General features: G+C 37.7%; 1 protein-coding gene across 1 annotated transcript; it reads left to right on the forward strand.

The window, feature by feature from the left end:
- The first annotated feature begins 4,212 nt into the window (after positions 1-4,212).
- On the forward strand, positions 4,213-26,177 carry CYP51A1 (cytochrome P450 family 51 subfamily A member 1). Its single transcript, XM_069461246.1, has 10 exons — positions 4,213-4,504; positions 6,464-6,562; positions 9,981-10,157; positions 10,985-11,111; positions 12,236-12,410; positions 14,521-14,640; positions 15,065-15,260; positions 19,479-19,574; positions 20,286-20,454; positions 23,408-26,177. Exons 1-10 carry the CDS (start codon positions 4,331-4,333, stop codon positions 23,584-23,586), a joined length of 1,512 nt encoding a protein of 503 aa, XP_069317347.1. The 5' UTR covers positions 4,213-4,330; the 3' UTR covers positions 23,587-26,177.
- The last annotated feature ends 163 nt before the right edge of the window (positions 26,178-26,340 follow it).

A 26,340-nucleotide genomic window follows, 5' to 3' on the forward strand; every position in this document is an offset into this window, starting at 1 on the left:
TGAGCCAGTTGGACTTTGGAATGGGACACCCTGTACCCACTGTCAGCCAGGAATCATAGAACTTGAATGGCGTGTTCCCTCTTCCCCCAGATGTAGTAATTGCTCGGGGCACCAGGCTTTGTCCCCAGGAGGGGCTGGAGGTTCCTGGCTGTCTACCTATCACTTTCATGAACATAGTTCTATTTTCAAAAACAAAAAAAGTAGTGAGAAGGAGCATGTTGATTTAGATTTTTGTAAATCTCTTCTACGCCTGGCTTAACGGAAGACTGTCTAATTCTCTTATCTGCTTCTGTATTCAATCTATTGTGCTATCTACATCATCTTGGTTGAAGTATATTAAGAGAATCTCACTTCACACAGATGTATAGTTGGAAAAGGGAGTAATATTTTAATAGCCTTTTCAGATAATTATGGATATTCTTATTTATTAGTGATAGTATCTCAAAGGTTAGTTGAAATGTAGAATATAAACTATCGGTGAACTTTTCATATTCTGTGATATGAAAATTCATTGGTCTAACTTGTACTTTGGGTTTTTAACACCATGCATTGATCATTTGGAAATATTATTTTATTGAATTATGCAAATCTTCCATGTGTTGACACATTTCATTATACAAAATTCATTTGTTACTGAAATTTTCTCTGTATGAAATCTCAAGAACTGAGAACCTATCAAGTTCACAGTGATAGACAGAAGTTTTCCAAAACTCTTTATTTTTATTTGAAATTTTGAATTTTATCTTTTTTTTTTTTTTTTTTTTGAGGCAGCGTCTCACTCTGTTGCCCAGGCTAGAGTGCCATGGTGTCAGCCTAGCTCACAGCAACCTCAAACTCCTGGGCTCAAGCAATCCTCCTGCCTCAGCCTCCCGAGTAGCTGGGACTACAGGCATGCACCACCATGCCCAGCTAATTTTTTTATATATATATATTTTTAGTTGTCCAGCTAATTTCTTTCTCTTTTTTTTAGTAGAGATGGGGTCTCGCTCTTGCTCAGGCTGGTCTCAAACTCCTGAGCTCAAACGATCTGCCTGCCTTGGTCTCCCAGAGACCTAGGATTACAGGCGTGAGCCACCACACCAGGCCTGAATTTTATCATTGACAACAAATACTGTCAGGTGTTTTCCTTGAAGGGACAGGCTGACTTTGTTCATTTTCAGGAAAATGTCAAATATACAAGACATTTGTATTACCTGAAATCTGAATTACCATAGTTTGTCAGTAGTTCTTTCATGCCAGAATTCTACTTTTTGAGAAAAGCAGCTAGTTAAAAATACACATACTTGAGAAAGAAAAGAAAGCTTTTATCTGAGGAATGTGAGCCCCTTTAAAGAGAGAGAGGTTACTGTAAACCAACAAGAACTCCTGGCAAACAACTTTTGTAATCATTTCCTCTCCTGATTTGAAAAAACTTGAGCCTCTCCTTTGTTCTCCAGAGCACTCTTTTGGAAGAGTGTCCTTGGCAGTTGTCTTCAACCTTGGCCCAAATAAACTCTATATTAATTCTGCCTCAGTTTCTTTCTTTAGGTTGATATACTCAATGGTTGAAATTTAATAAAATTAATGTTCACAATTTCAATGACATTCTGAAGTGAAATCGGCTTTTTTTTTTTTCTTTTGTCTCACAAGTATGTGGCAAGTTTGTTGCTACTGCCTCTGATTTGTGCTAAGGCCCCCAACATTTTATTTACCATTGATTTGGTAACATCACTATAAATTCCAGCAGTAAAAAAAGCAAATAAGAGTATTGTTATAAAGACCTTTGACTTTGTGACTCTCTGAAAGAGTCTTGGGGCCCTCTGGAAGGCCATGGATCATATTTTGATAATTGCTTAGATAGGTATTAGGATAAACACAGAATATAAAAACTGTTCTCAAGTCTATCTTCTAATAGTGGAAACCTGTGGAGATGATTACAACATAGCTTAATTAGTGATTTAAGAAGTGACAGCGGTGTCTTAACACCCAGATTAAAGACAAGCCCAAAGGTAGGAAGGTTAGGTATGATACTGTTGTAGCAATGCAGACGTGAGATGGTGAGGGCCTTACCTAAGCCGGTGGCAATAGGCAAGGTGAAATTTTTAAAGTGGATGAAAGTGTGGGAAATTCGTACGTGGGCAGAGAAAGATTTCTCACACAAAGATTAAAAAGTAGCAAAAAGTTTATTTATTTTTCTCAGAAAGAAAGAGAGAGAAAGCAAGAAAAGGAGGGAGTGGGGAGTTCGTACTCTTACTGTGTGCTTAGGGCTCTTCAAGATTGAGAAACAAACTCTTAGAGATAAGGAGTTAGGCCACAGGTGTTTAATTAAAACCAAACAAAGGGGGTACTTGTGTTGAGTTTCCTCTTCAAAAGGGCAATTTTGTGCTGTGAGTTTATTTCTCTTACTTTATATTTGATAGTTCATTTTCCTCTGTTAGGTTATTAGTAAGGCCACCTTTTAGTGGAATTATAGGATTTGCTGACTGATTAGATGTGAAGCATGAAAGAGGAGGGCAATAGTGTGCACAGTGATGCCCTTTATTTACACAGGCATCACAGGAGAGGCAGGCTGGCAGAGGGGTGGCAGGAGATAATGGTTGTAGTTTTGGATTTAGTGACTGAGATGAATGTTAGATTGCTAGCGGGCAATTGGATATCCTACTCATTCCTCAACGGCCGTGCAGTTTTGTCTCATTTGCTGCTGTATCCCAGGCTTAACACAAAACCTGTCTTGAGGTTGGTTGAATATATAAATGAATCAGGCCAGGAGCTCCTGTTAGTGAACTGGAAAGAGTTAAATTTGGTAGTCCTTTTAAGGAAGATGCTTATTTGAAGCCACAAGGGTGAGTGAGATCAGGCTGATTATAGCTGTAGGACTAGAACTCCACTTCAAAATCTTTCTGGCCACTACACCCTCAGAATAAGTGGCATTCTCGGGGAATGTTGCTCCCAACAGCTCGTCACATCCTATACATTTGTTTTGAAAAACCAGTTTTCGCATAACCCAGCATACCTAATAACCACCATTTGTTAACACAGTGACTGCCACACTAGGAAAAAAAAAAGTTTTCCCTGGGGCCACGGTGTTTTATTAAAACGATCCTTTCTAATTTATTTTTTACTGTTTTCTGTGCGTGAGTTATATGCAATGCAATCCACGTTTTTAGAATTAAATTGTCAATATTAAGTGTAACAATAAGAACCATCAACAAGTAACATTTTCAGGAACCAGCTGCAGCTTTTCGCTTCATGACGCCTTGGGCTCAAAACCAGCCTGAGTTAAATACAACTCACCTGGCAGTCAATGTCTTTTTGGCTGTATACTAACACCGGTTCAACTGATTTTAATTAGGATGGGACAGGGCTGACCTCATCTTCCCACCCTTCAGTGTGTAGTCAGCTCTTCATTACCTCACTTTCTCCCCGACCTCCCCTGCAGTGCAGTGGCGTCAGCCTAGCTCACAGCAACCTCAAACTCCGGGGCTCACGGGATCCTCCTGCCTCAGCCTCCCGAGTAGCTGAGACTACGGGTGCCACCACGATGCCCGTCTATTTTTTCTGTTCTTAGTAAAGATGGGGTCTCGCTCTTGCTCAGGCTGGTCTCGAACTCCTGAGCTCCAGCCAACCTCCTGCCTCGACCTCCCAGAGCGCTAGGATTACAAGCGTGAGCCACCGCGCCCAGCCTATGACCTCACTTTTTACGACTCCAAGCCCCGAAGGATTATTTGGAGATGTTTCTCCGAGTCCACAAGACGTGCCCCTGAACGATGTCAGGTGCAGGCGGTCCGAACGCCAGGCAGGGGGCGGTGCTCACGCCACAGCCCAGCTGACGCGACATAGGCCGAGATCACCTCAGGCGCGCGCGGTGCAATCACAGAAGCGCTGCTTCCAATCGCGACCCCATCAGCCTCGCCCCTGGGATCCCTCCGCCCAGTCTCTTCGCCCGTTCTCTGCGCCCAGTCCCTCCGCCCGGTCCCTCTAACGCTGTGTCCTGGGGTTCCGCGATTCTCAGGGCGTGATCGCTGGCCATGTTCTCTGCCGACCCCGTACTACTTTTGCCACAGGCGGAGCCAGCTTCTTCAGGTCCCCTCTCCGGCGCAAGGAGACAGCCACATGGTGGAGCGCTATTTAAGGGGCGTGGCCAGCGGCAGCCCCCGCCCCGTTCTGTGACGCACAGGGTGGCGCGCGGAAGAGCTGGGAGTGGGCGGGGCACTGGGTTTAGTAGAGCACCTGGGAGCCGCGGCCGCCTAGGTACGCCCATCTTTCGCTTCTCGGTCCGTCGATTCGGAGGAGCGGTAGCAACCTCGGCTTCCAGTGTCTCCGGCAGAGTGAAGCGGCAGCGGCGGCCGGGATGGTGTTGCTGGGCTTACTGCAGGCAGGCGGGTCGGTGCTGGGACAAGCGATGGAGAAGGTGACGGGCGGCAACCTTCTGTCCATGCTGCTGGTCGCCTGCGCCTTCACCCTCAGCCTGGTCTACCTGCTCCGCCTCGCTGTCGGCCACCTAGTCCACCTGCCGGGTGGAACGGTACGTGCACCCCTGGGGCCCGGGCGGGGGCGCCGGCGCCGCGGCTAAGGGGGCAGAAGGGCTGGCGTGAGTGGTACCGCAGAGCTGACTGGCTCCGTGGCCGGGCTGGCTGCGCCTGGGGGGCGGCCGCGCTCTCGGTTCTGGGGCTGGTGGCTGCGACTGCGGCACTGCTCGACGTGGCTGTGGTGGCGGGCGCATGGCGGGGTGGGGTGGTGACCCGGCGCCGGCAGTGCTGCTGGTGGGGCTGGTGGTCGCGAACGCTGTGACCTTGCTGGCCTCGCTGCTCGCTACCGTGATGTCCGCCCTGGGCGCGTGTCAGGTCTTGACCCGGGTCGTGTTTTGGGCGTTTGTGGTCGCAGTGGTGGCTGTGCTGGTGGCGGTGGCTGGACTGGCGGCTGTGGCCCTAGCTGTGACCCTGAGCGCCCTGGTGGCCTGCTGGCTGCGGTCATGGCGTTGGGGCCCGTGGTGGGAGGCCTGATGGTGACGCTATTGGCAGCCGCGGCCCTGTCTCTTTCAGTGTGGTGTGGGCTGTAGCATTGCTCATAATGGCTATTTTTATGTATATTAAGGGAGATGTGTTCCGTTTGGTAGAGTGGGAGTGACTGGAGTGTGGTAAGGGCCTTCCGCTGGTGCTAATAAAGACCATTTTCTCCAATTAAGCGGCTTTAATGACCACCAGCTTTACACCTCGCAAATATATTGGATGAATGCACCCTTAACAGTGAACAAGTAGCTTTTGAAAACTATCCTTTTAACTAACAATGGAATGTAGAAACTAGTGACCAAGTAGCTTTTAAAATTATTTGAGCCGTACCAGGCATGAGGCCTGCTATTTTTCCTACACATGGGATTTTTGAAGAAGTGGTATTTGTCTTTGAAAAGACAAAGGTACCTTTAGTGTTTAAAGATTGTTTTAATTGAGAAGTGCTGTGAGGTTGTGGTGCTCCTTTCTTTTTGAGACCACCGAGGATCTGAGGAGTATCATCCTTTGTTATCATTGCAAGTTTGATTTCCAGGAGACCTAGTGTTGTAATGCACAGATGTCATTTTGGGGCATCTAAAGTACCCTTTATGATGAGTGCTAGAGATTTCCTACTACAGCTGATATAATCTCTTTAAAAATCAGTGGGTCTAGTCATTTGCAGTGAGAGGAGTATGAAATGTGTTGTTTACTCATAAATGAAGCTTCTTAACCATTTCCCTTCTTTCTATACCTCAAGTTGCTATTTGTCTTTTTCTATACCTTTTTAAGGCAAGATTCTGGGACTAAGGAAGTGGTGAAGAAACTAGATAGTGGGTCCTCTGGAGCTACGTGTTCTGTGTGGCTATTCAACCAACTGTGGATCATAAATATTCAGGAAAAAACCCAATAAAATAACAATGAAAATATTATAGTACAAATAAAAATACAGTAAAACAACTATTTGCATAGCATTTACATTGTATTAGGTATTATAAGTAATCTAGAGATGATTTAAAGTAAATGGGAGGATGTGTATAGGTTATATGCAAATACTGTGCCATTTTATATAAGGGACTCGAGCATCCCTAGGTTTTGGTGTGTGTGTTGGGGGGTGTGTCCTGAAACCATGTATACTGACGGATGACTGTAGTTTGACCTTTTTGTTTTTCATCATTAATGGTTAGAAAAGTTGCGTGGGACATCAGTAATACTGGCCAGATTCTGGACAGTGTCCATCATTTAAAATTGTAGTGCCTTTGTGTTTGTCTGTAGTCATTTATCTTAAACTATGTTTTGAGTTTCTGTTCTTTTTTATGACAGTTACTCTCCTAAGATATTTGCAGTCTGACTATTCTTAAGTTACTTTTGATGGTTCATTTTTTGGTAACTTTTTTTAGTATTAATGGCAAATTTTATTTACTTGTTTGGTCATGAAACTAAACTGGGTTTCTCTTTTAAAATGAGATGAGAACTGCCTTTTTTTTTTTTCCTTGCAGAAAAGTCCACCATACATTTTCTCTCCAATTCCATTCCTTGGGCATGCCATAGCATTCGGGAAAAGTCCAATTGAATTTCTAGAAAATGCATACGAGAAGGTAAGTTTTCCAAATAATAAGAGTAAATGAAACTAGTTTAGATAAGTGCTTTTTAAACTCTTTTAATGGCAGAACATTGAAAAAAAAATTGTAATCTTAAGCATATCCCGCAGTATAGGAAACATAAAATTGAAGCTGCTCTTTTACCTTTTGCCATGTCCTGGTGTAGTCTCTGAGACAATACTCAGGTGACCTGTGGTTGTGGCAACTATAGTTTAAAAACCACTGTTCTAAATTTTGTATTCACCGATTATAGTTAAAATTGATTTTAACTGACCTTCATTTTTCTTAACCTTGCATGTCTGAGGAACCTGCTGTACACATCTTCTGTGACTTCGAGGTCCACATGGGTGCCCCACACGACACCATGGCCACTCAAATCTTTGCCCTTTTTCTCTGTAATGAGCTTTCTTGTACCAATTCAGCCATTTACTTCACAGTCTCACTTTGGACTTGTCTGTCTCAATTGTTTTACCTCTACAATATTAATGTAGACACCTTATTCTTAGCCTACTTTTGGTTTGCTTGTGTAACTCCTTCAGTTATAACAATTCCCTGACCTCAGTAGATCTTCCAGTCCATTGTCCCATTTTCTTTCTCTTGATCTAACAGTCTCCTTTCTTCATTTTCCTCCATTTTCCACATTGGGTCCATAGTCCCTCATTTTAGTCACACTCTTGCCAATATTGTACCTTAAATTTCCCTGCCCTTGGATCTTTTCATTGTTCTCAAATGGCACAACTTCAGCCTTGAAGAGAACCAGTTATTTTCTTCTTCCTTGGACCGTATTCTTTACTAATTTTATAATTGCCTACCTTGAGCACAGTTTTAATATTGCTCAACAATCCTGTTATATTCCTATGATTGGCTTACTTTTCTAGTCACCACAATGACTAATTCAAATCTTCACTTTTGTAAACTTGTGAATCTTTCTACCTGTCCATCAAAGCAGATGACTTTGTCTCTCCTATTTAGAGGGATTAAAAATCATCCAATGGGAACTCCTTCATGTTCTCAATTTCAAACATACAAACCTACTTATATAATCCTATTCTTTTTCCTTCCTATCACAGTAATAATTATAAAATACTTTGTGCCTGGTCATTACTTATCTCACTGAAGCTCCACAAAAACCTTTTCAGATTTACCCATTTTATAGATGACAAAACTGAGAAGCAGAGAGGTTATATAATTTGTTCTTGGGCTCACTGCTAGACAGTAGCCAAGCCAGGATTTACACATGGTCTGATTTCTGAGCCTATGCTTTTAATAATAATAATAATAATAGAAAACAAGTCATTAAAGTACTAGATAAGCCAAGGCACTTTTCTCTGCCCTATATAAATGTGTGTATGTGTGTGTGTATGTATAAAATTAATCTTGACAGCAGATGATTGTGAAGTAGGTACCATTATTATTAGCACTGTTTTATAGGTGAGGGAAAGTAAAGCACAGAAAGGTTAAGTTCTCTAATGCTAGCAGCAAGGTCACACTGCTGAGGGGTAGAGGAGCTGGGATTTGAACCCAGGCAGTCTGGCTCCAGAATCTCATTTCATAGTTTACTGTGTTCTACTGCCTTGATTTTATTATACTATATTTTGCATCCTATGGGAGGCTGACCTCTCCATTCCTCTCTTTTGTCTCAGGAACCTTATGCTATTATTTTTTTTCTTTTCCTCAATGTGTAGTTGACTTCCTTTTTTCTTTTTTTTGAGACAGAGTCTTACTCTGTTGCCCAGGCTAGAGTGAGTGCCATGGCATCAGCCTAGCTCCCAGCAACCTCAAACTCCTGGGCTCAAGCGATCCTCCTGCCTCAGCCTCCAGAGTAGCTGGGACTACAGGCATGCGTCACCATGCCTGGCTAATTTTTTCTATATATATATTTTAGCTGTCCATATAATTTCTTTCTATCTTTAGTAGAGATGGGATCTTGCTCTTGCTCAGGAGTTGAGATCAACCTGAGCTCAAATGATCCACCCACCTCGGCCTCCCAGAGTGCTAGGATTACAAGCGTGAGCCACTGTGCCTGGCCAGTTGACTTCTCTTTCACCTGGATCTTTCCCTTTTTCTCTGAAAAATTTTCAAGTGTCACCCATTTAAAAACTTCCTTAATATGGCTGTATGTATGTATGATCTAGGCGCTGCCTTATGCTCAACTCTCATCTCAGCTCTCATCCTTCCCCTCTTTGTTCCTTGCCTTTAGGACCTTTGTGCATGTGTGGCCACTAAGCTAACTCCTACTTGTCCTTCAGGTCTCAGCTCAGGTGTCCTTTTCTATCTTAGGTCTCTCTTTTATAGGTTCTCTCATCACAGAGTTGCATTGCTTTATGTTATACTTGTCACATTTGCAATTTTACATTTGTTAATGTGATTGATTAATTTATATCTGTTCCAATAGATATTGAATCAGGAACAGTATTTTTGTTCGTGATTATATCCACAAATCCTAGTCTTCAATCAGAAAACTCCAGGAGGGAAAGCATTTAACACCTAACCAGATTAACAAAAAAATAAAAAATGAAATAATTCGATGTAGCTGAGATAGTGTTAAAACCAATAAGCAAATAAACTTAATAGTGTCTTGACATAGCAAGTACTATAGAAAAGGTCATATTTTTGGGCTACTCCTGTAAATTTATTTTTAACCAAAGGAGAAAAAAAAAAATCTATATTTTCAGAGATGTTCGTCACAGAATTATCTATAGTAAGTAAAAAAAAGCCTGACACATCACCCATATGTCCAATAATGAAAGAGCACTTAAGTAAATTAACATTGTGATATCTATGTAAAGAATAGAAAATATTTTCAGTATAAACAGTGAGAAAAGCGGCCGGGCGCGGTGGCTCACGCCTGTAATCCTAGCACTCTGGGAGGCCGAGGTGGGCGGATCGTTTGAGCTCAGGAGTTCGAGACCAGCCTGAGCAAGAGCGAGACCCCATCTCTACTAAAAATAGAAAGAAATTATATGGACAGCTAAAAATATATATAGAAAAAATTAGCCGGGCATGGTGGCACATGCCTGTAGTCCCAGCTACTCGGGAGGCTGAGGCAGTAGGATCGCTTAAGCCCAGGAGTTTGAGGTTGCTGTGAGCTAAACTGACGCCACGGCACTCACTCTAGCCCGGGCAACAGAGCGAAACTCTGTCTCAAAAAAAAAAAAAAAAAAAAAACAGTGAAAAAAGCAGAATAAAAAGTTGTATTTATATTACATTTGCAACTGGATAGATGTAATTATAAATTTGGACAAAGATGGGAGCAGGGGAGTATGGCAAGATGAAAAGAATTGCCTTAAAGTTTATGTATGTTTTATTTTTTCAACAATGTATTGTTTTGTGATTTAAAAAAATTAGTGTCTTAGTGCTCCTTTTTTTTTTTTTTTTTTTGGTAACATCAGTATGGGTACTTTTCTTTTTTTAGTATGGACCTGTGTTTAGTTTTACCATGGTAGGCAAGACATTTACTTACCTTCTGGGGAGTGATGCTGCTGCACTGCTTTTTAATAGTAAAAATGAAGACCTGAATGCAGAAGATGTCTACAGTCGTCTGACAACACCTGTGTTTGGGAAGGGAGTTGCATATGATGTGCCTAATCCGGTAGGTGACGCTGTTGTTGTCAATAAAGACAAATCTATACTTTAATAGTTGTAGCTAATGTGTGGTACTCTACATTTAAAATGTAGAAATAATTCTTTGGTTGAAAAATATGAAGAGCCATGAGACCTTTAAAAGAAAAAAAGCCATGGTTAACTGATAAGGAATTGGTATTTTGTTTTATACTTGTTGGCACGGACTAAGTGATTTTAAAGGGCTTCCTGTACAAAGAAATGCAATTAATGATAACCTTGCATATTGGGATTTAATTTGAGAGGGTAATAAGAAAATCCCATTATTTCATCAAAAGGACTTCCTACCTACCCACTCTGCCTGAAATTCTAGCATAAAAGCTATTTTGAGTTACAGATTGCTGACATTAGAGGTCCTCTCTTAATGCATTATTTCAAGTGTGGGGTATGTTTGTGTGTGTGTGTTTTACCTTCAAATTCAAATATTACAGTAAGTTGATACAGAATAGAAATCAGATATTTGGCCCAACTGCTTTGGTGTGGGCTCTGGCTGTGAATGTAACACAGTAACCCAGTACCCTAGAGTAGCAATTAAAAGTTAACATTAAATGTTGTTTCTGGGGATGGTGGAGGGATGGCGGCGGGGGAGGAATCTCCTCAAGACCAAAAAAAGGGCCCTGGAAGATCCCTCTGCTCAGATAGCCATTCATTTTCTCACAGCTTATTAGGCTCTTAAAATATAAATGCCCCAAAGGGTTAAACCATTAGTTAGTGTTACATAGTTGTAATAACCTAAATGGATCTTATGATAAAACAAACGTTTTAATGCAGTATATGCTTAATTTTTTTTTTTTGAAGGTTTTCTTGGAACAGAAGAAAATGTTGAAAAGTGGCCTTAACATAGCCCACTTTAGACAGCATGTTTCTATAATTGAGAAGGAAACAAAGGAATACTTTCAAAGTTGGGGAGAAAGTGGGGAAAAAAGTAAGCCAAACATTTTACGTTTGTCCCATTCCTACTTTTCTGTGAATAGAAATCTAAAGTATGTGTGTGTGTAGTGTATTTAAAAGAAACTACAATGTATGTTAAACTACCTGGGATTTAATGAGAACGACATGTTATCACTTTGGGGTTGTAACTGCGAATCCAGTCTTTATACAGGACTGCAGTCAGTATTGCCTTCACAGGCAATTGCTGTGCCCATGGTAGGAAACATCATCTGCCCACAGGGCAGCAGGCCACCACATTCTAGGTCTGGTCTTTAGCTTGTATTAAAGGTCAGAAACTATTTTTAGTATACCTAAAGTTGGCATGATACATTTTCTAACCATACAAGAAGCTGATGTGTAAATTGGAATGCCAGTTTAATAAATACATGTGAGGTATATAATTATAGCACCAAGAAGACCAGAATATTTGCAGATCTCTTTATGGGGAAATCTAATTGGAAAGCCAAATGATTGGAAATTCATTTGGTAAATGTGGAAATAAAGAACCAGGGAATTAATTAGATAATTTTTATGACTTAAGTGTCATCAATATGTGCTTGCCTGATGAATCTGTCTCTAGTGTTGGAGTATACCAACTAGTGATTAGTTACAGTTTTCTTTTATATATGGCTAAGACTTCAATTTTTAGTCCTGATCATCCTACTTTTGACCTTGGGAATAATGTAATCTTCAGTCTTTGGACTGCTGTTCCTTGCGAAGTGCCTCATTATTGTCCTAATATGTGTCATAAATATATTTTGCTGCTTTTGTTATACTGTGACCTGAAAATCAGATAACCACATTTATTTTTATCTTCATTTTATCTTTTCACAATGATGAAGAGCTCATGAGTGAGGTTTAGAGATGCCTTCGTGGCATCTGTTTTGTCTATCATAGGGGCAGGGTACTTCCCGCAATTTGGTCTATTGCCTCTCTTTCTTCAATGTTGTGCATAGCCACATATCTGTCTATAGACTTTTTTTGGTGATGTGAATATGATCTTTTTTGTTGAGTTTTTATTCTCAGTTTTCCTTCATAATACCTTTATATTGTCAAGAAAACAGAATATTTCAAAAGACTTTTTGGAAATAGTAATGGGAATGATCTTTCTCCCCCTAGATTTGTTTGAAGCTCTTTCTGAGCTCATAATTTTAACAGCTAGCCATTGTTTACATGGAAAGGAAATCAGAAGTCAACTCAATGAGAAGGTGGCACAGCTGTATGCAGATTTGGATGGCGGTTTTAGCCAAGCAGCCTGGCTGTTACCAGGTTGGCTGCCTTTGCCTAGTTTCAGGTATGGATAAAGAAGACATTACACTTGGTTATGTACCTTTGCATTATTACTGTAGTGTTAGTATGCTTTGCTTTAACAAAGATAAAACTTAAACAGCTAAAACATACAAATTAGGGGAAATTATGAATCACTATTCTTCTATAAGAATTCAAGACGGGTTTTCTTTATATAGTGAGCTCATTTAAGTAAGTTTCAGCTTATTAAGAAGGTGATTTGTTGTCTGTTTAGTATTTTGAAGCCTGCCTATCTCCCATGTTCCTGGTACTCAGGAAGGTCTCTGAACCTAAAAGTAATATAGCCCTCCCCGAAGCACTTGTTTGAAAGTCTTTGATGGCTTTATAGTGTATTGTGAAATTTCTTTCTTTTGAATATTTGTGCCTTTACTTAATTTTCTGTTTATCACCATGCCAGCTGTGCTGTGATTTCCTTAAGGGCAGGAACTGTCTCTGAGACAAAAAAATATAGCTCTTAGGACTTGATGTATAGCTTAGTGTCTTGTGTATTAGGTTTTCTGTATCTTTGTTGATTCTTTTTTTTTTTTTTTTTTTTTGAGACAGAGTCTCACTCTGTTGCCCAGACTAGCGTGCTGTGGCATCAGCCTAGCTCACAGCAACCTCAAACTCCTGGGCTCAAGCAATCCTCTTGCCTCAGCCTCCTGAATAGCTGAGACTCCAGGCATGTGCCACCATGCCAGGCTAATTTTTTCTGTATATTTTTAGTTGTCCATATAATTTCTTTCTATTTTTAGTAGAGACGGGGTCTCACTCTTGCTCAGGCTGGTCTTGAACTGAGCTCGAACAATCCGCCTGCCTCGGCCTCCCAGAGTGCTAGGATTACAGGCGTGAGCCACCGCACACGGCCTGTTGATTCATTTCTGTGTTTAGGGGAGAGATGAGGGAAGAGTTAATTTGGCACTCCCTTTTCCTTCTATTTCTGATCCCTCTATCTATTTACAGCATAAAAGAGGGATGGAAGTAAAAGGGAGAGCCAAGAGAGGTTCTCTGAAATTCTCTGGAACTCGTCACCTTATATTTGTAGGGAGCTTTGCAGTTTCAAAATATTTTTATATATATTATGTTAGAACACCCAGCACAACCCTTGGCCCTTATTGGGTTCTCCATAAATGTGCATGGACCCTATTTCCACCTCTCCTATCTCCTGGATGAAGTCAGAATTCTTGAGTTTGGTATGATAGGCCCTTCCCACTCTAGCCCAGCCTTTCTCTGTTTTACTCATACCAACTGATTTAACCAGATTATTCCATACACTTTCTTAAACAGGCCTTATGTTTTCCTGGCTGTGCTGTATTCATACTGTTGAGCTTCAGTGTCTTCTTCCCTTCTGTACATATGATCACAGTTGATCCTCAGCAACAGTCTTGTAAGTGAAGCAGGGCAGGAGTTTTTATTATAAGGCTTGGTTTAAGAGAGGGGGCTTGGAAGTCGGATTGTCTGGTTTTAGATTCCAGCTCCAGTGCTCTTTATGTGATCTTATGCAGGTAGCTATAAATTGAGGATAATAGTGTCTACCTTACAGGCAGATAAAGTGGGTAACTTATGAAAAACACAACACAGTACCTGCTACAGGGTGAGCACCCTAGTTAAAGGTAAAATTATAGGAATGCAAGCTTGTTTTGTGAATCTACTAGTATTTTTGTCCCCTGCAAAACTGTTGTATTAGAAAATAAAAAGTAGGATCAAATCCTGTAGAAGAACCAGAGTGACTGTTCTGCTTCAAGACTTGATTGGTGTTCAAATTGGAATTTCATGTTAATTTAAAAGAGTATTCTACCTTCTGTTGAACTGGAAAATGCTTCTAAAGGAATTTCTTGCTTGTTTTAGGCCTTTAGTTTGAACACAGGCAATGTGTTAAGAATCTTGGAGATACATATATTTAAACACATTTCTTTCCCTTAAAGCCTGAAAATTTTCAATGATGTAAGGTTTTCATGACTACTTATTTTTTCTTGGTTCTGAGTTTTTGTCAGTCATTTTAGAGTCATTCAGGTTTATTAAATAAGGTTGCCTTAAGCTAGGTCCTGGTTTTAAAAATGAATTTGATGCTAGAAAGTATTGCTTTATTTAAAAAAATCATTATTTTTGAATTATAGACGCAGGGACAGAGCTCATCGAGAAATCAAGAGTATTTTCTATAAGGCAATCCAGAAACGCAGAGAGTCACAAGAAAAAGTTGATGACATTCTCCAAACTTTACTAGAGTCTAAATACAAGTAAGAGCTGTTTAGATCACATATTAAGCTGAAGTAGGAAATTATATATTAAAACATAGTTAAATAATATTTCTAGTTAAAAAATAATGCTGGCAAAAGAAGTTGGTAGCTATGATTCTTGGACTTTTAAAATTGTTGAGACATAAATTACTGGGATCTTACACTTCACTAGAATTCCAGTGACTGGGCATGGTAAAAGTTTGCTTAATAAACTGTAAAGTCTTTTGTAATCAAAATCCTGTTTTCTACTGGTCTGTCTCTTTTCTAAGGTAGGGTGGGGAACCCTCTGACTTGTGATAGGCAAGTGCAAGAGACTATTAGACCTGAAAAATGTATTCATTATGACACTTTATTTAACGGTTGAGGCATGAAATGTGTCTGGCATGCCAAAGTGTTAAATTTGTGTGTGTGGTTCATTCCATAGGGATGGGCGTCCTTTGTCAGATGATGAAGTAGCAGGGATGCTTATTGGAGTGCTCTTGGCAGGGCAGCATACATCCTCAACTACTAGTGCCTGGATAGGCTTCTTTTTGGCCAGAAACAAAACACTTCAAGAAAACTGTTATTTAGAACAGAAAACAGTCTGCGGAGAGGATCTGCCTCCTTTAACTTTCGACCAGGTTTGTTGGATTTTTCAGTTTCATTACTGCCTTATGACTTTTGGGTATCTGCAGTTAATTTTTAAAAGGGACAATTTGAGGGTTTTTTAATATATCTTAAATTGATTAGCATCATTTTCAGATTATTCCCCATAACCTTGCCTAAAATATACTAATGAGACTGCTTCTTGCCATTAAACTTTATCAGATATGTTTTGAGTTGATACCTTAGAGATCCTCAGGGTTGTTTCTTTGGTACATACTTCTCCGCTTCAAAGTCTGGCTTCTTTAGATAGAGGATATTATGTGTATGTTGTGTGTGTTATGAAGTGTAGAAGCCTCTGAATTACCTAGAATTCTACATGTCCAGAATGGCCTGGACATTAGTAGAGACTTTCAAAAGTGGTAGTGGTAGTAATGGGGATTTTGGAAATTCACAAACACTGCACCGAGCTTGCTGGGTGGGAAGGAAGAGAGAAGGATTCACTGTACAACCTGAAATTCTATCTTGGAAGTAAACCCTGGTCATACTCTCTTCCTGTTATCTTTTGTTCTTTATTGATATGATGTATTACATTGATTTCCAGATGTTTATTGTATTCCTGGGATAAATCCTGCTTTGTTATGGTGCTGGATTTTTATATGCTGCTATATTCAGTTTGCTATTACTTTGTTGAGGACTTTTGCACTTATATTCATAAGGAGTACTGATCTGTAGTTTTATTGTGATGTCTTGGACTGGTGTTGGTATCAAGGTCATACTTGTTTCATAGAATGAGTTTGAATGTGTTTCCTTTCTCTTCTGTTTTTTGGAAGAGTTTGTGAATGATTGGTGTTAATCGATTCTTTTTAACATGTTTGGTAGAATTTACCAGTGAAGCCATGTGTGTCTGTGCTTTTCTTTGTGGGAAGTTTTTTGATTACTGATACAACTTATGTGTTTTAGGTCTGTTCAGATGTTCCATTTCTTATGTCAGTTTTAGTAGTTTGTGTTTTTCTAGGAATTTGTCCATTTCATCTAGGTTACCTAGTTTGTTGGCATAAAGTTGTTGATAGTATTCTCTTATAATCCTTTTTATTTCTGTAAGATCAGTAGTGACAGTGATGTTCCCTCTTTCATTCCTGATTTTAGTAACCTTTTATATCACAGTTTAATTGATAATGTAATTCACATACCATAAAATATATTCCTTTACAGCATATAATTTAGTGGTTTTTAGTATATTCAGAGTTGGGAAACCATCATCACAATTTAATTGTAGAATATTTACAGCACTTCCAAAAGACAGTCAGTACCTATTAGCTCCATTCCCCCTGACTCCTGCCTCTGGCTAGCAGTAATCTACTTTTTGTCTCAGTGGTCTTACCTTTTCTGGACATTTCATATAAATGGAATCATACAATATGTGGACTTTTGTGACTAGCTTTTTTCATTTACGTTATCAGGGTTCATGCATGTTGTAGTATGTATCAGTACTTCAATCCTGGTTATTGCCAGTAATATTCCATTATATGAATATAATGCATTTTGTTTATCCATTCATCAGTTGATGGATATTTTGAGTTGTTTCTACCTTTTGGCTATTATGAATAATGTTGCTCTAAACATTTGTGTACTGATTTTGTGTGGATATATGTTTTCAGTTTGGGAGGGTACATGCTTAGAAGTAGAATTGCTGAGTGAGTGATATGGTAACTTTGAGGGACTGCCAGAGTGTTTTCCAAAGTGGTTGCACAACTTTCCAGTTCCACAAACAGTGTATGAAGGTTCTGGTTTCTCCACATCCTCACCAAACTTGTTATCTGACTTTTTGATTATAATGGGTATGAAGTGGTATTTCATTTTGTTTTGCATTTCCCTGATGACTAATGATGTTGAGTGTCTTATGATGTGCTCTTTGACTTTGGTATGTCTTCTTTGGAGAAATATCTTCTCAGATCCTGTTCCCATTTTAAACGTGGGTTATTTACCTTTTTATTGTTGTAAGAGTTCATGTATTTTTTTCTTGATGTACTTTTGGTGTCTAAGAAACCATTGCCAAATGGAAGGGTAGGCAGATTTACTCCTGTATTTTCTTCTTAGTGTTCTATAGTTTCATCTCTTACATTTAAGTCTTTGATCCATTTTGAGTTAATTTTTGTATATCATGTGAGGTCTTTATTCTTTGGCATGTGGTTATCTGGTTGTCCCAGCACTGTTTGTTGAAAAGACTATTCTTTCCACATTGAGGTGTCTTGTCAAATACCTATCATAGCCAGACATGGTGGCATGTGCCTGCAGTCTTAGCTATTTGGGAGGCTAAGGTGGGAGGATCACATTAGCCCAGGAGTTCAAGTCCAGCCTGGGCAACATAGCAAGTCATTATCTATTGAAAAAAGTAAATCTATTGTTCATAAATTTAAGGCTCTACTTCTGGACTCTCAATTCTATTCCATTGATCTATATGTTTATCCTGATGCCATTACTGTAGTTTTATATTAAGTTTTGAATTTGGGAGTGTAAGTCATCTAACTTTGTCTTTTTCAAGGCTATTTTAGCTATCCTTAGTCCCTTTAATTTCCCTATGAATTTTAGGGTCAGCTTGTCAATTTTTGTAGCTGAGATTTGGATAATGATTGCATTGTATCTGTGTATCAGTTTAGGAACATTGCCATCTTAACAATTTTAGTCTTTAGATCTATGAACACAGGATGTCTTTCCATTCTTTTAGGTCTTCTTTAGTTTCTTCAATGTTTTATAGTTTTCAGTGAACAAGGCTCATACTTCTCTTGTGAAATACATTCTTAAGTATTTTATTATTTTTGATGTTATTCTTTCTTTCCCAGTTCATATCTGCTGTTGATCCCCTCTAGTGAATTTTTCATTTTCATATTTTTCAATTCCAGAATTTCTATTTGGTTCTTTAAAAAAAAATCTATTAATTTCTTTATTTAGTGAGGCATTGTTTTATACTTTAATTCTTTAGGCATAGTTTACTTCTTTGAACTTATTTATAATAGCTAATTTAAATTCTTTATCTAGAAAGTCCAGTGTCTGGGCTTCCTCAGGGACAGGGACAGTTTCTATTAAGTTGCTTTTTTACTAGGTACTGGCCACACTTTCCATTTTTTCTCTTATTTTTTTTAAAGTACTTTTTTTTAAACTGTATATTTAAAATAATCTGGTAACTCTAGAAATCAGATTCCCTCTTCCTTGGGTTTGTTATTGCTGTTTTGTTGTTGTTGCTGGTGTTTTGTTGCTGCTGTTTATTTAGTGCTGTTGCTGGATCAATTATATAAAGTCTGTATTCTTTGTCTGGTGAGGTCACTGAAGTCTTTGTTTATTTACTTTAGTGGCCATCTAATATTTGGATAGAGATTTACTGAAGTGCTTCGAACAGTAAGTTTCCCAGGGCTCTGTGTGTGTGTGTGTTTGTCTGTGTTAGGGCACGTTATCAACACTCCAACAAGCAGTTTTAACTCTGCCTTAGCCTTCACTTCCTGTGTATGCAGGTCCGCCTGAGATGAGAGATAGAGTCCTCTCACATCTTACCTGGGTATATGCATAGCTCTGAACATGTGTGCGGCTTTCAAGATTCCCTTATGTTGGAACTTTTCAAAGTCTCCTGTGGATATCTCATTCTCTAGTTTTTCCTTTTAAACTTTTTGTTCTGTCTCTTGATAGCTCCAATTGATACTACCTCAAGTACCTGCAATGGTAAACAATTTCTGCTGATTGTTTTTGACAAATTTGTTTTGATTCTTCTAGTAGTTTAGGCTGCTGGTTTTCACAGGTACCGTAGTTGTTATGCTGTTGATTTCCAGGGCTACCGTGGATTTGGGGAGAGGAGGATGAGAGTAGTACATGTTACACTACCACAAAGCTTGCTGTTCTCCAAGATTCAGGTTTCTTTTTCTTGAATTAACTCTCCTTAGATGGTTGCAAGCCTTTGGTTAATTTTCTAGAGTTTTGAAAAAGTTGACATTGAGATTTTTGCTAATGTTCTCGTTTTTTTGGAGGAGTGAATTTTTGTAGGTCCTTACTATGCCATTCTTCAGAGTGATCACCTCTCTTCTTATTATCTTGCCCTTCTTTTCCCCCTGCTGACCATGCACAGTGATAGAGCATGATAATAATACTCTGAACTTCCACCTAGAATGTAAGCTATCCTGTACTAAACCAAGAGGTTAAAAGAATGTTTTATACTGTTTATATATGTTAAATATTTATAAAAATCAGGAAATGCTTTTTCTTTTTAGCTGAAGGATCTAAATTTACTTGATCGCTGTATAAAAGAAACATTAAGACTTAGACCTCCTATAATGACCATGATGAGAATGGCCAAAACTCCTCAGGTAAGTCTCTTGGCTAGATATACCTCAATATGCCCCCAGTTTCTATTTATCAAAAAGAGAAAATAGAATAGTATCATATAAAATTTTTTTAAATTAAAGAAGTAGAATAATCATTACTTCTACATCATTTTCAATTTCATATATTCTAAATACATGAATATTTTTACATAATTGCGGATAGTATACAATCATAAATTGTTGCCAGTCAATCTCTAATGCTAATCATGCTCTGCATTTTTATTTAACAATTGGGGTTTTTAAAATAGAAGTGTATTTTTTTCATTGGTTTTAAAAATGTTTTGTTATAAAAAAATTTTAGTATGAAGGATATAAATCGAACAGTGAAAGGTTCCCTGAAATTCTACCCCTAACTCTGAGCATTATGAATTTGTGTACTATACACTTCCAACCCAGTGTTGGCTCACTTGAGTTAAAATAAATCTTCATCTTGAGTTAAATCATCTTGAGTGAAAATAAATTTTAGTTGGCCTATCATCAAGCCAGTTTTTAAATATATATACCTATGGTCCTTGACTTATGATTGTTCAACTTATTTTTAAACTTTATGATGGGGTTATTGGGACATAACCCCATTGTAAATCAAGGAGCATTGTATATGTCATGTATATTAATGCTTTATGACACAATGATCTGATTGTTTGGTAGCACATTTTAAAATTCTCTAACGAAATGTGTTGCTTTCATTTATAGACTGTGGCAGGATATACCATTCCTCCAGGACATCAGGTGTGTGTTTCTCCTACTGTCAATCATAGACTTAAAGACTCATGGATAGAACGTCTGGACTTTAATCCTGATCGCTACTTACAGGATAACCCAGCATCACGAGAGAAGTTTGCCTATGTGCCATTTGGAGCTGGTAAGATGATTATATTTTAGAATTGAAATATTTGTTCTGACAACATATTTTTCCCTCTTAAGGTAATCCATGTGAATTTTATTTATAGATATCTCTCCCTTTCCTCATAGGGACATTTCTACAAACTTTTGTAGGAGTAGAATCTTTTTAAGTTGCAAAAGAAATTTCATTTGTACTAAATGGAATTGTTCTGCGAATCCTTAGATAGTGCTCTATTACCTTCTAATCTATCTAGTTTTATTAGGTCTAATTTTTATAGTCCACCCTTGTTTTCTCTTATAATAGTATTTAAAGCTTTTGTGAATTCTGTTTTAAAGAAAGATGGAGTTAGCACACCACATTCAGGGAAGTCTTTCAGGCTAACTATAATAACAGACTACCAGCATTTCAGAAAGGAGCAAAAGTAGCCTTTTAAAAAGTAGCCTTTTAAAATGATTGTTAGTCAACATTTTAGCTCTCTGTGAATATCCTTATGATAAAATGGTCTTTAAATTTTGGCAAGTTGTGTGTAGGTTTGCAAACTTCATTTCCAAGAAGATCCTAAAATAATTTAGGCAGACCTGTGTTCCTCCAATAATTTCTCAGTTCATTAGTACTCTGTAGAGGTTAAACTATATTCTGACTTCTTACTTAGTTTTTCCAAAGAGATCATTTATGTAACAGATGACTTTTCTGTCACTGGTCACTTTTTCTACATAAAAGGAAAGCATAAAGTCCTTTGGGGACTTCAGATCTTAACTTTGTTTAATAAATAAATTTAATACTATGGTATATAACATAATATATAAAAGAATCACAGATTGTTAAAATTTGGAAGGGCATTAGTCCAAATTCTACCTACCCCAAAGAGAAATAATTTCTAAACTGGTAAATTATCTGGCTTCCACTTGAACTTTACAGATAATGGGTTGTGGGTTGCTCAGTTACCTTATGTGACAACTCATTCCATTTTTGGACGGCTGTCAATTTTTAGAACCTTATATTAAAGCTCAAGTCTTTCATTTTAAACATCCCATTTATAGGTCTCAATTGTGGTCTCTGAAGTTATATCGTATGAGATACTTAGATGCAGATATAATGTCTCCTCAATCTTTTTTTTCAATCATTGTGTTAGTTTCTAGGGCTTCCATAACTAATTACCACAACCTTGGTGGCTTAAAACAACAGAAATTTATTTTCTCAGTTTTGGAGGCTGGAGGTCTGAAATCAAGATATTGGCAGGACCACGCTCCTTCTGAAGGACCACGCTCCTTCTCTCTCTGAGAGAATCCTTCCTGTCTCTTCCTAGCTGCTGGTGGCTCTTGGCAATCCTTGGCTTGTAGCTTCATCACTGCAGTCACTGCCTCTGTCTTCAACAGGCTTTCTTCCTTACGGTGTCTCTGTGTCTTCACATGGCCTTCTTATAAGGACACTAGTCAATGGTTCTAGGGTCCACTCTAACTCTGTGACTTCATCTTAATTAATTACATATACAAAGATCCTGTTTCCAGATAAGGTCACATTCTGAGGTTCTGAACGAACTGAATTTTTGGGGGGTTGGGAGGCATACAATTATCACGCTAAATATCTTGTTATTAAATATCATGTTAAGTGTCTCTGATTTCTTAAACCATTCTTTTACTTTGTAATTTGCTGTTTGTTTCTGCATATAGCATGTAGTAATAATATTACATTTTGTGAATCATCAGGATTTATGTATTCATCTGTTGATTCTATTGGGATATTTCTAGGTTGTTACTATTAAAAATAATCCTTTGACAATTTTTCCTCTAAGCCAAGCTTCTGCTTAGTTGTTATATTTGAATATGGACATTTGTAAATGCCCCTCTTAAATATAGCTCCTAGAAATAAGTGCAGTTATGGGCCGAGCAAGTACTGTGCTAACTCAGTAGCAGTTTAGGTTTTTTCTTTTGATGTAAAATTTTACAATGAAATGCTCAAATCCTAAGCTGACGTTGTTGAGTTTTGACAAATGAATAATCTTAGTTCAGTCTAATTTATCAATTTTTAAAATGTTATTTCTGGTCATGTCTAAAAATCTTTGCCTAGACCAAGTTATGAATATATTCTCTACTAAAACTTAATTATTTTAACATTTATGGTTTATTTCCCATCTTGAATTAATTTTTGAGTATGGTGTTAGATAGGAATTGAATTTCATTCTTTTCCCCATGTAGTATCTAGTTATTCCAGCATCGTATGTTGAAAAGACTTTCTTTTCCTCATTGGCTTGCTTTAAGCACCTTTGTTTGATAATCAAATAAGCATAAAAGTATTTCTGGGCTTTCTGCTCTGTTCCGTTGATCTATTGTTGATTCTTACCCAGTACCTTACTGTTTTGGTTGCTGTACTTTTAGCCTTGAAGTCAGATTTGAATTTACTCCAACTTGGTTCTTCTTTAAGTTTGCTTTGGATATCCTAGGTCCTTTACGTTTCCATGTGCATTTTAGAATCAGCTTGTCAGTTTCTTCATGTGTATGACCTTTTAAATTTTGATCTCAGTATACATGTCATTTTGGGTTTATTAAATCCCTTTTTCTTCCATAAACATTTGTAATGGCATTTGAAGTTTTGATTGGAAGGTTCTCATATTGACTTTTAACCTGACTCTCCTGAGACAGAAACTAAAAATACTTTATTACATTCTCAAACTAGATTACCATTTGATGACTCACATCTTCCATAGATTTAACCCACATAGATATTAAAACTCAAAAAATATAATTGGGAAAGTCATTATATGATTAGCCAAGTGCAGTATTCCTAAAAACTGACACTGAAAATCTGGGATTTTTAATTAACTATTTACATTCTTGTTTTATGTGAAAATAATATGTCATCATTTTATTATACTATCTGCACATCTGTTCATCTGGAATGTAGACAAATGTTAAACTGATCCTTATGAAGTTTTTGTTGTTTTTTTTTTTTTTTTTTTTTTTTTTTTTTACAGGGCGTCATCGTTGTATTGGGGAAAATTTTGCATATGTTCAAATTAAGACAATTTGGTCCACTGTGCTTCGTTTATATGAATTTGATCTCATTGATGGGTATTTTCCTGCCGTGAATTATACCACTATGATTCACACCCCTGAAAACCCAATTATCCGTTATAAACGAAGATCACAATGAAAAAGGCTGCAAGGAACTAACGATACATCATCACTGTAAGCTGCAAAAGCACTCAAAGAGAATGGAGTTTATGAAATAACTGATATAGTGTAATTTTTATTAATTCTAAAAGCCAGTTTAACTTATGGTTTTAATGTTTTATTAACTGAATGGTTCTATCAAATCTAATGGCATTTGAAACGTTTTCTAATAGTTTTGATACTTACTATACACATGTGCTAAATTTAAGGAAGTTCATTAGAAAAAAAATTGTTCAGGGGATCTAGGTAGATCCTAAATAATATAATTTCCAGGTAGTAAATTTAAGAGTATACATAGCTCTTGGAAAGTTAAAGTTCAGAGTATTCAAATCTTGCATTAGTTCTGCCAGATATTAAAAAATTTTTTAAAAAAGTAAAATAGCATGGTAAGATGTGGAAGTCACAGGTTATTCATTTATCTGGGCAATTTTTGTGTGTGTGTGCGCGAGGATGGGAGGGTAGGGAATAAATTCACATCTAAAGCCTTGAATAAAAGGGTATACTAATTGTTTTGATATAATGATAGTCTCAGCAATGGAACTATGTTTGAAAAAAAAATATCCTTTGAAATTTAACTGAAAGCACTGCCTGTAGGAAACTGAGAGAGATCTAGTACCATACTTGGTAATATTTCCTGAAAATAATGTAATAATGCTAAAGACTGTTCATATGTCTTGATTTAGTTATTAAATATTACATATTTATCAAATGGGTAAATATGTATCTGGTTCTACAAGGTCACATCTGTGTGAAAGTCCACAAAGTCCTTAATTTTATTTCTTCTCTTTGGCTCACGATTGTTCCCTGCTTCCTTTCCAGAATCCAATTAGGGATGTTTCTGTTATTAGTTCTGTTGATTAAAATGGTTAACAAACTTTTTTTTTTGAAATATAAAAGGTAAGATCAGAGAACTCTGGGTCCTTGGGAAGCAGGGTCCTTGGGAATAGTATAATCAGTCACGTTATAATTTGATTCCTGAACACAGACTTTATATAACTGGGGACCCAACTATATGAGATATCTGTAATTTGACCACATAGCCTCATCTTTTTACTAGATGAGGCCAAAATGTTTTCCCTTATGTATATTACAGTCCTGTTTAAAAGGCTGGAAGACTCATGTTAAACTCTAATTGTAGAGGAAAAAATCTGTTGTTAGATAATTTTTCACATTAAAATTTTCTTTGAGAAAAGCAGACTCTGTATTTATGATTTTAAGGTATTTGCTTCAGTGAGTAGAGTTCAGGGAATCTAGGGATTTGGGTGTGGAATATTACATCTTTATTTGCACTAATTTCTAATCCCAGTTTATTTCATTTAGTTCTGAATTCAGGCAACAAACCATACTATTAATAGTATTAGCAGTATCCATGATTTTGGCAGTAGAAATCAGAGATATTTTCATATTACATTACAGATGTTGCAGACCTCTTAAAGCATCTTTCATTCTCATCACTACTTAGAAATTAGTAAGTAATCAGTTAGTGCTAGATTAATAAGATCTAGTAACCTACTGCTAATCTTATTTCATGCTTTAATCTTATGTAATCTTAAAAAGTTTGACTACTATTCCTATATAATTGATATCCTTTTTCAATCCTATATATTTTATGTTTTTAAAAGCATTATTCTGAGAAGATCTATATAGTCTCACTAGACTGGGAAGGAGATTTGTAACACAAAAAAAGTTAAGAACCCAAGGTAAGGCTAGTCTGTTTAGTGTGAACAGTTTGTTTTTAGACTTCAACAGATTTTTTTTTTAACCACAGACTAATTATTGAGCAGCGTGAACAAGTGTGATCACAGAGGCCTAATATCATAAGGAAGGTTGAAGGTCAAATAATGGGAGTGAACCCAGCTTAATCAGAGCATTTATCCATTTGTTCTTTTTTCTCCCTTGTGTCCTAGAGCAGAATATGCATGAATGGCATAGCTGAAAAAGGGTTTTACCCACAGCTTCTTATCGGAATCCAGCTGCTAATATGAAAATTTAAGTATAGCTGGCCCTCCATATCTGCGGGTTCTGTATCCTCAGATTCAACCAACTGCAGATTGAACACATTCTAAAATATAATTTAAAAAATACAAATAAAAGGATAATACAATATATCAACTATCGCATTTACATTGTATTAGGTATTATGAGTAACCTAGAGATGACTGAAAGTATATGGGAAGATGTACATAGGTTACATGCAAACACTGTATCATTTTATAAAGTGACTTTGAGGATCTGTAGATTTTAGTATCTGAGGGGGATCCTGGAACCAATCCCCCATGGATACCAAGGGACAACTGTAATTAGAAATTTTTAAGAACGTACAACTTGCTACAATGCCTGTGTTTGTGTTGGTATAAAAACATCAAACAAACACTAAGACAATCACCTCTGCATATAAGCATCAAATACCATTCCTCTTGCTGTTTTAGTAAGTTACTAAGGGGAGGACTCCAGATAAATAACTTTGGGATTTGTATCATATCTGTAAGAACGTCTCAATCTGAATTTGGCTTGGACAGCAGGAATACTGTTTATAATTCTTCTGCATTATGAATAAAATTTGAGTTAAATGATTTCTGCGTCATCTTGGCCATGGATTTGTATAAACACTATAGATAGATGTAAAGTTGATACAAAGGCACATGCAAAACTTTCTTCCTCAATGGAGAGAGAGAGAGAAAACCCCAACAGTATCTAATTCTAAGATTAGGACAACTTACCAAATCCTAAGTCC

Source organism: Eulemur rufifrons, chromosome 29, assembly GCF_041146395.1.
Source record: "Eulemur rufifrons isolate Redbay chromosome 29, OSU_ERuf_1, whole genome shotgun sequence".
In the NCBI taxonomy this organism is placed as follows: Eukaryota; Metazoa; Chordata; class Mammalia; order Primates; family Lemuridae; genus Eulemur; species Eulemur rufifrons.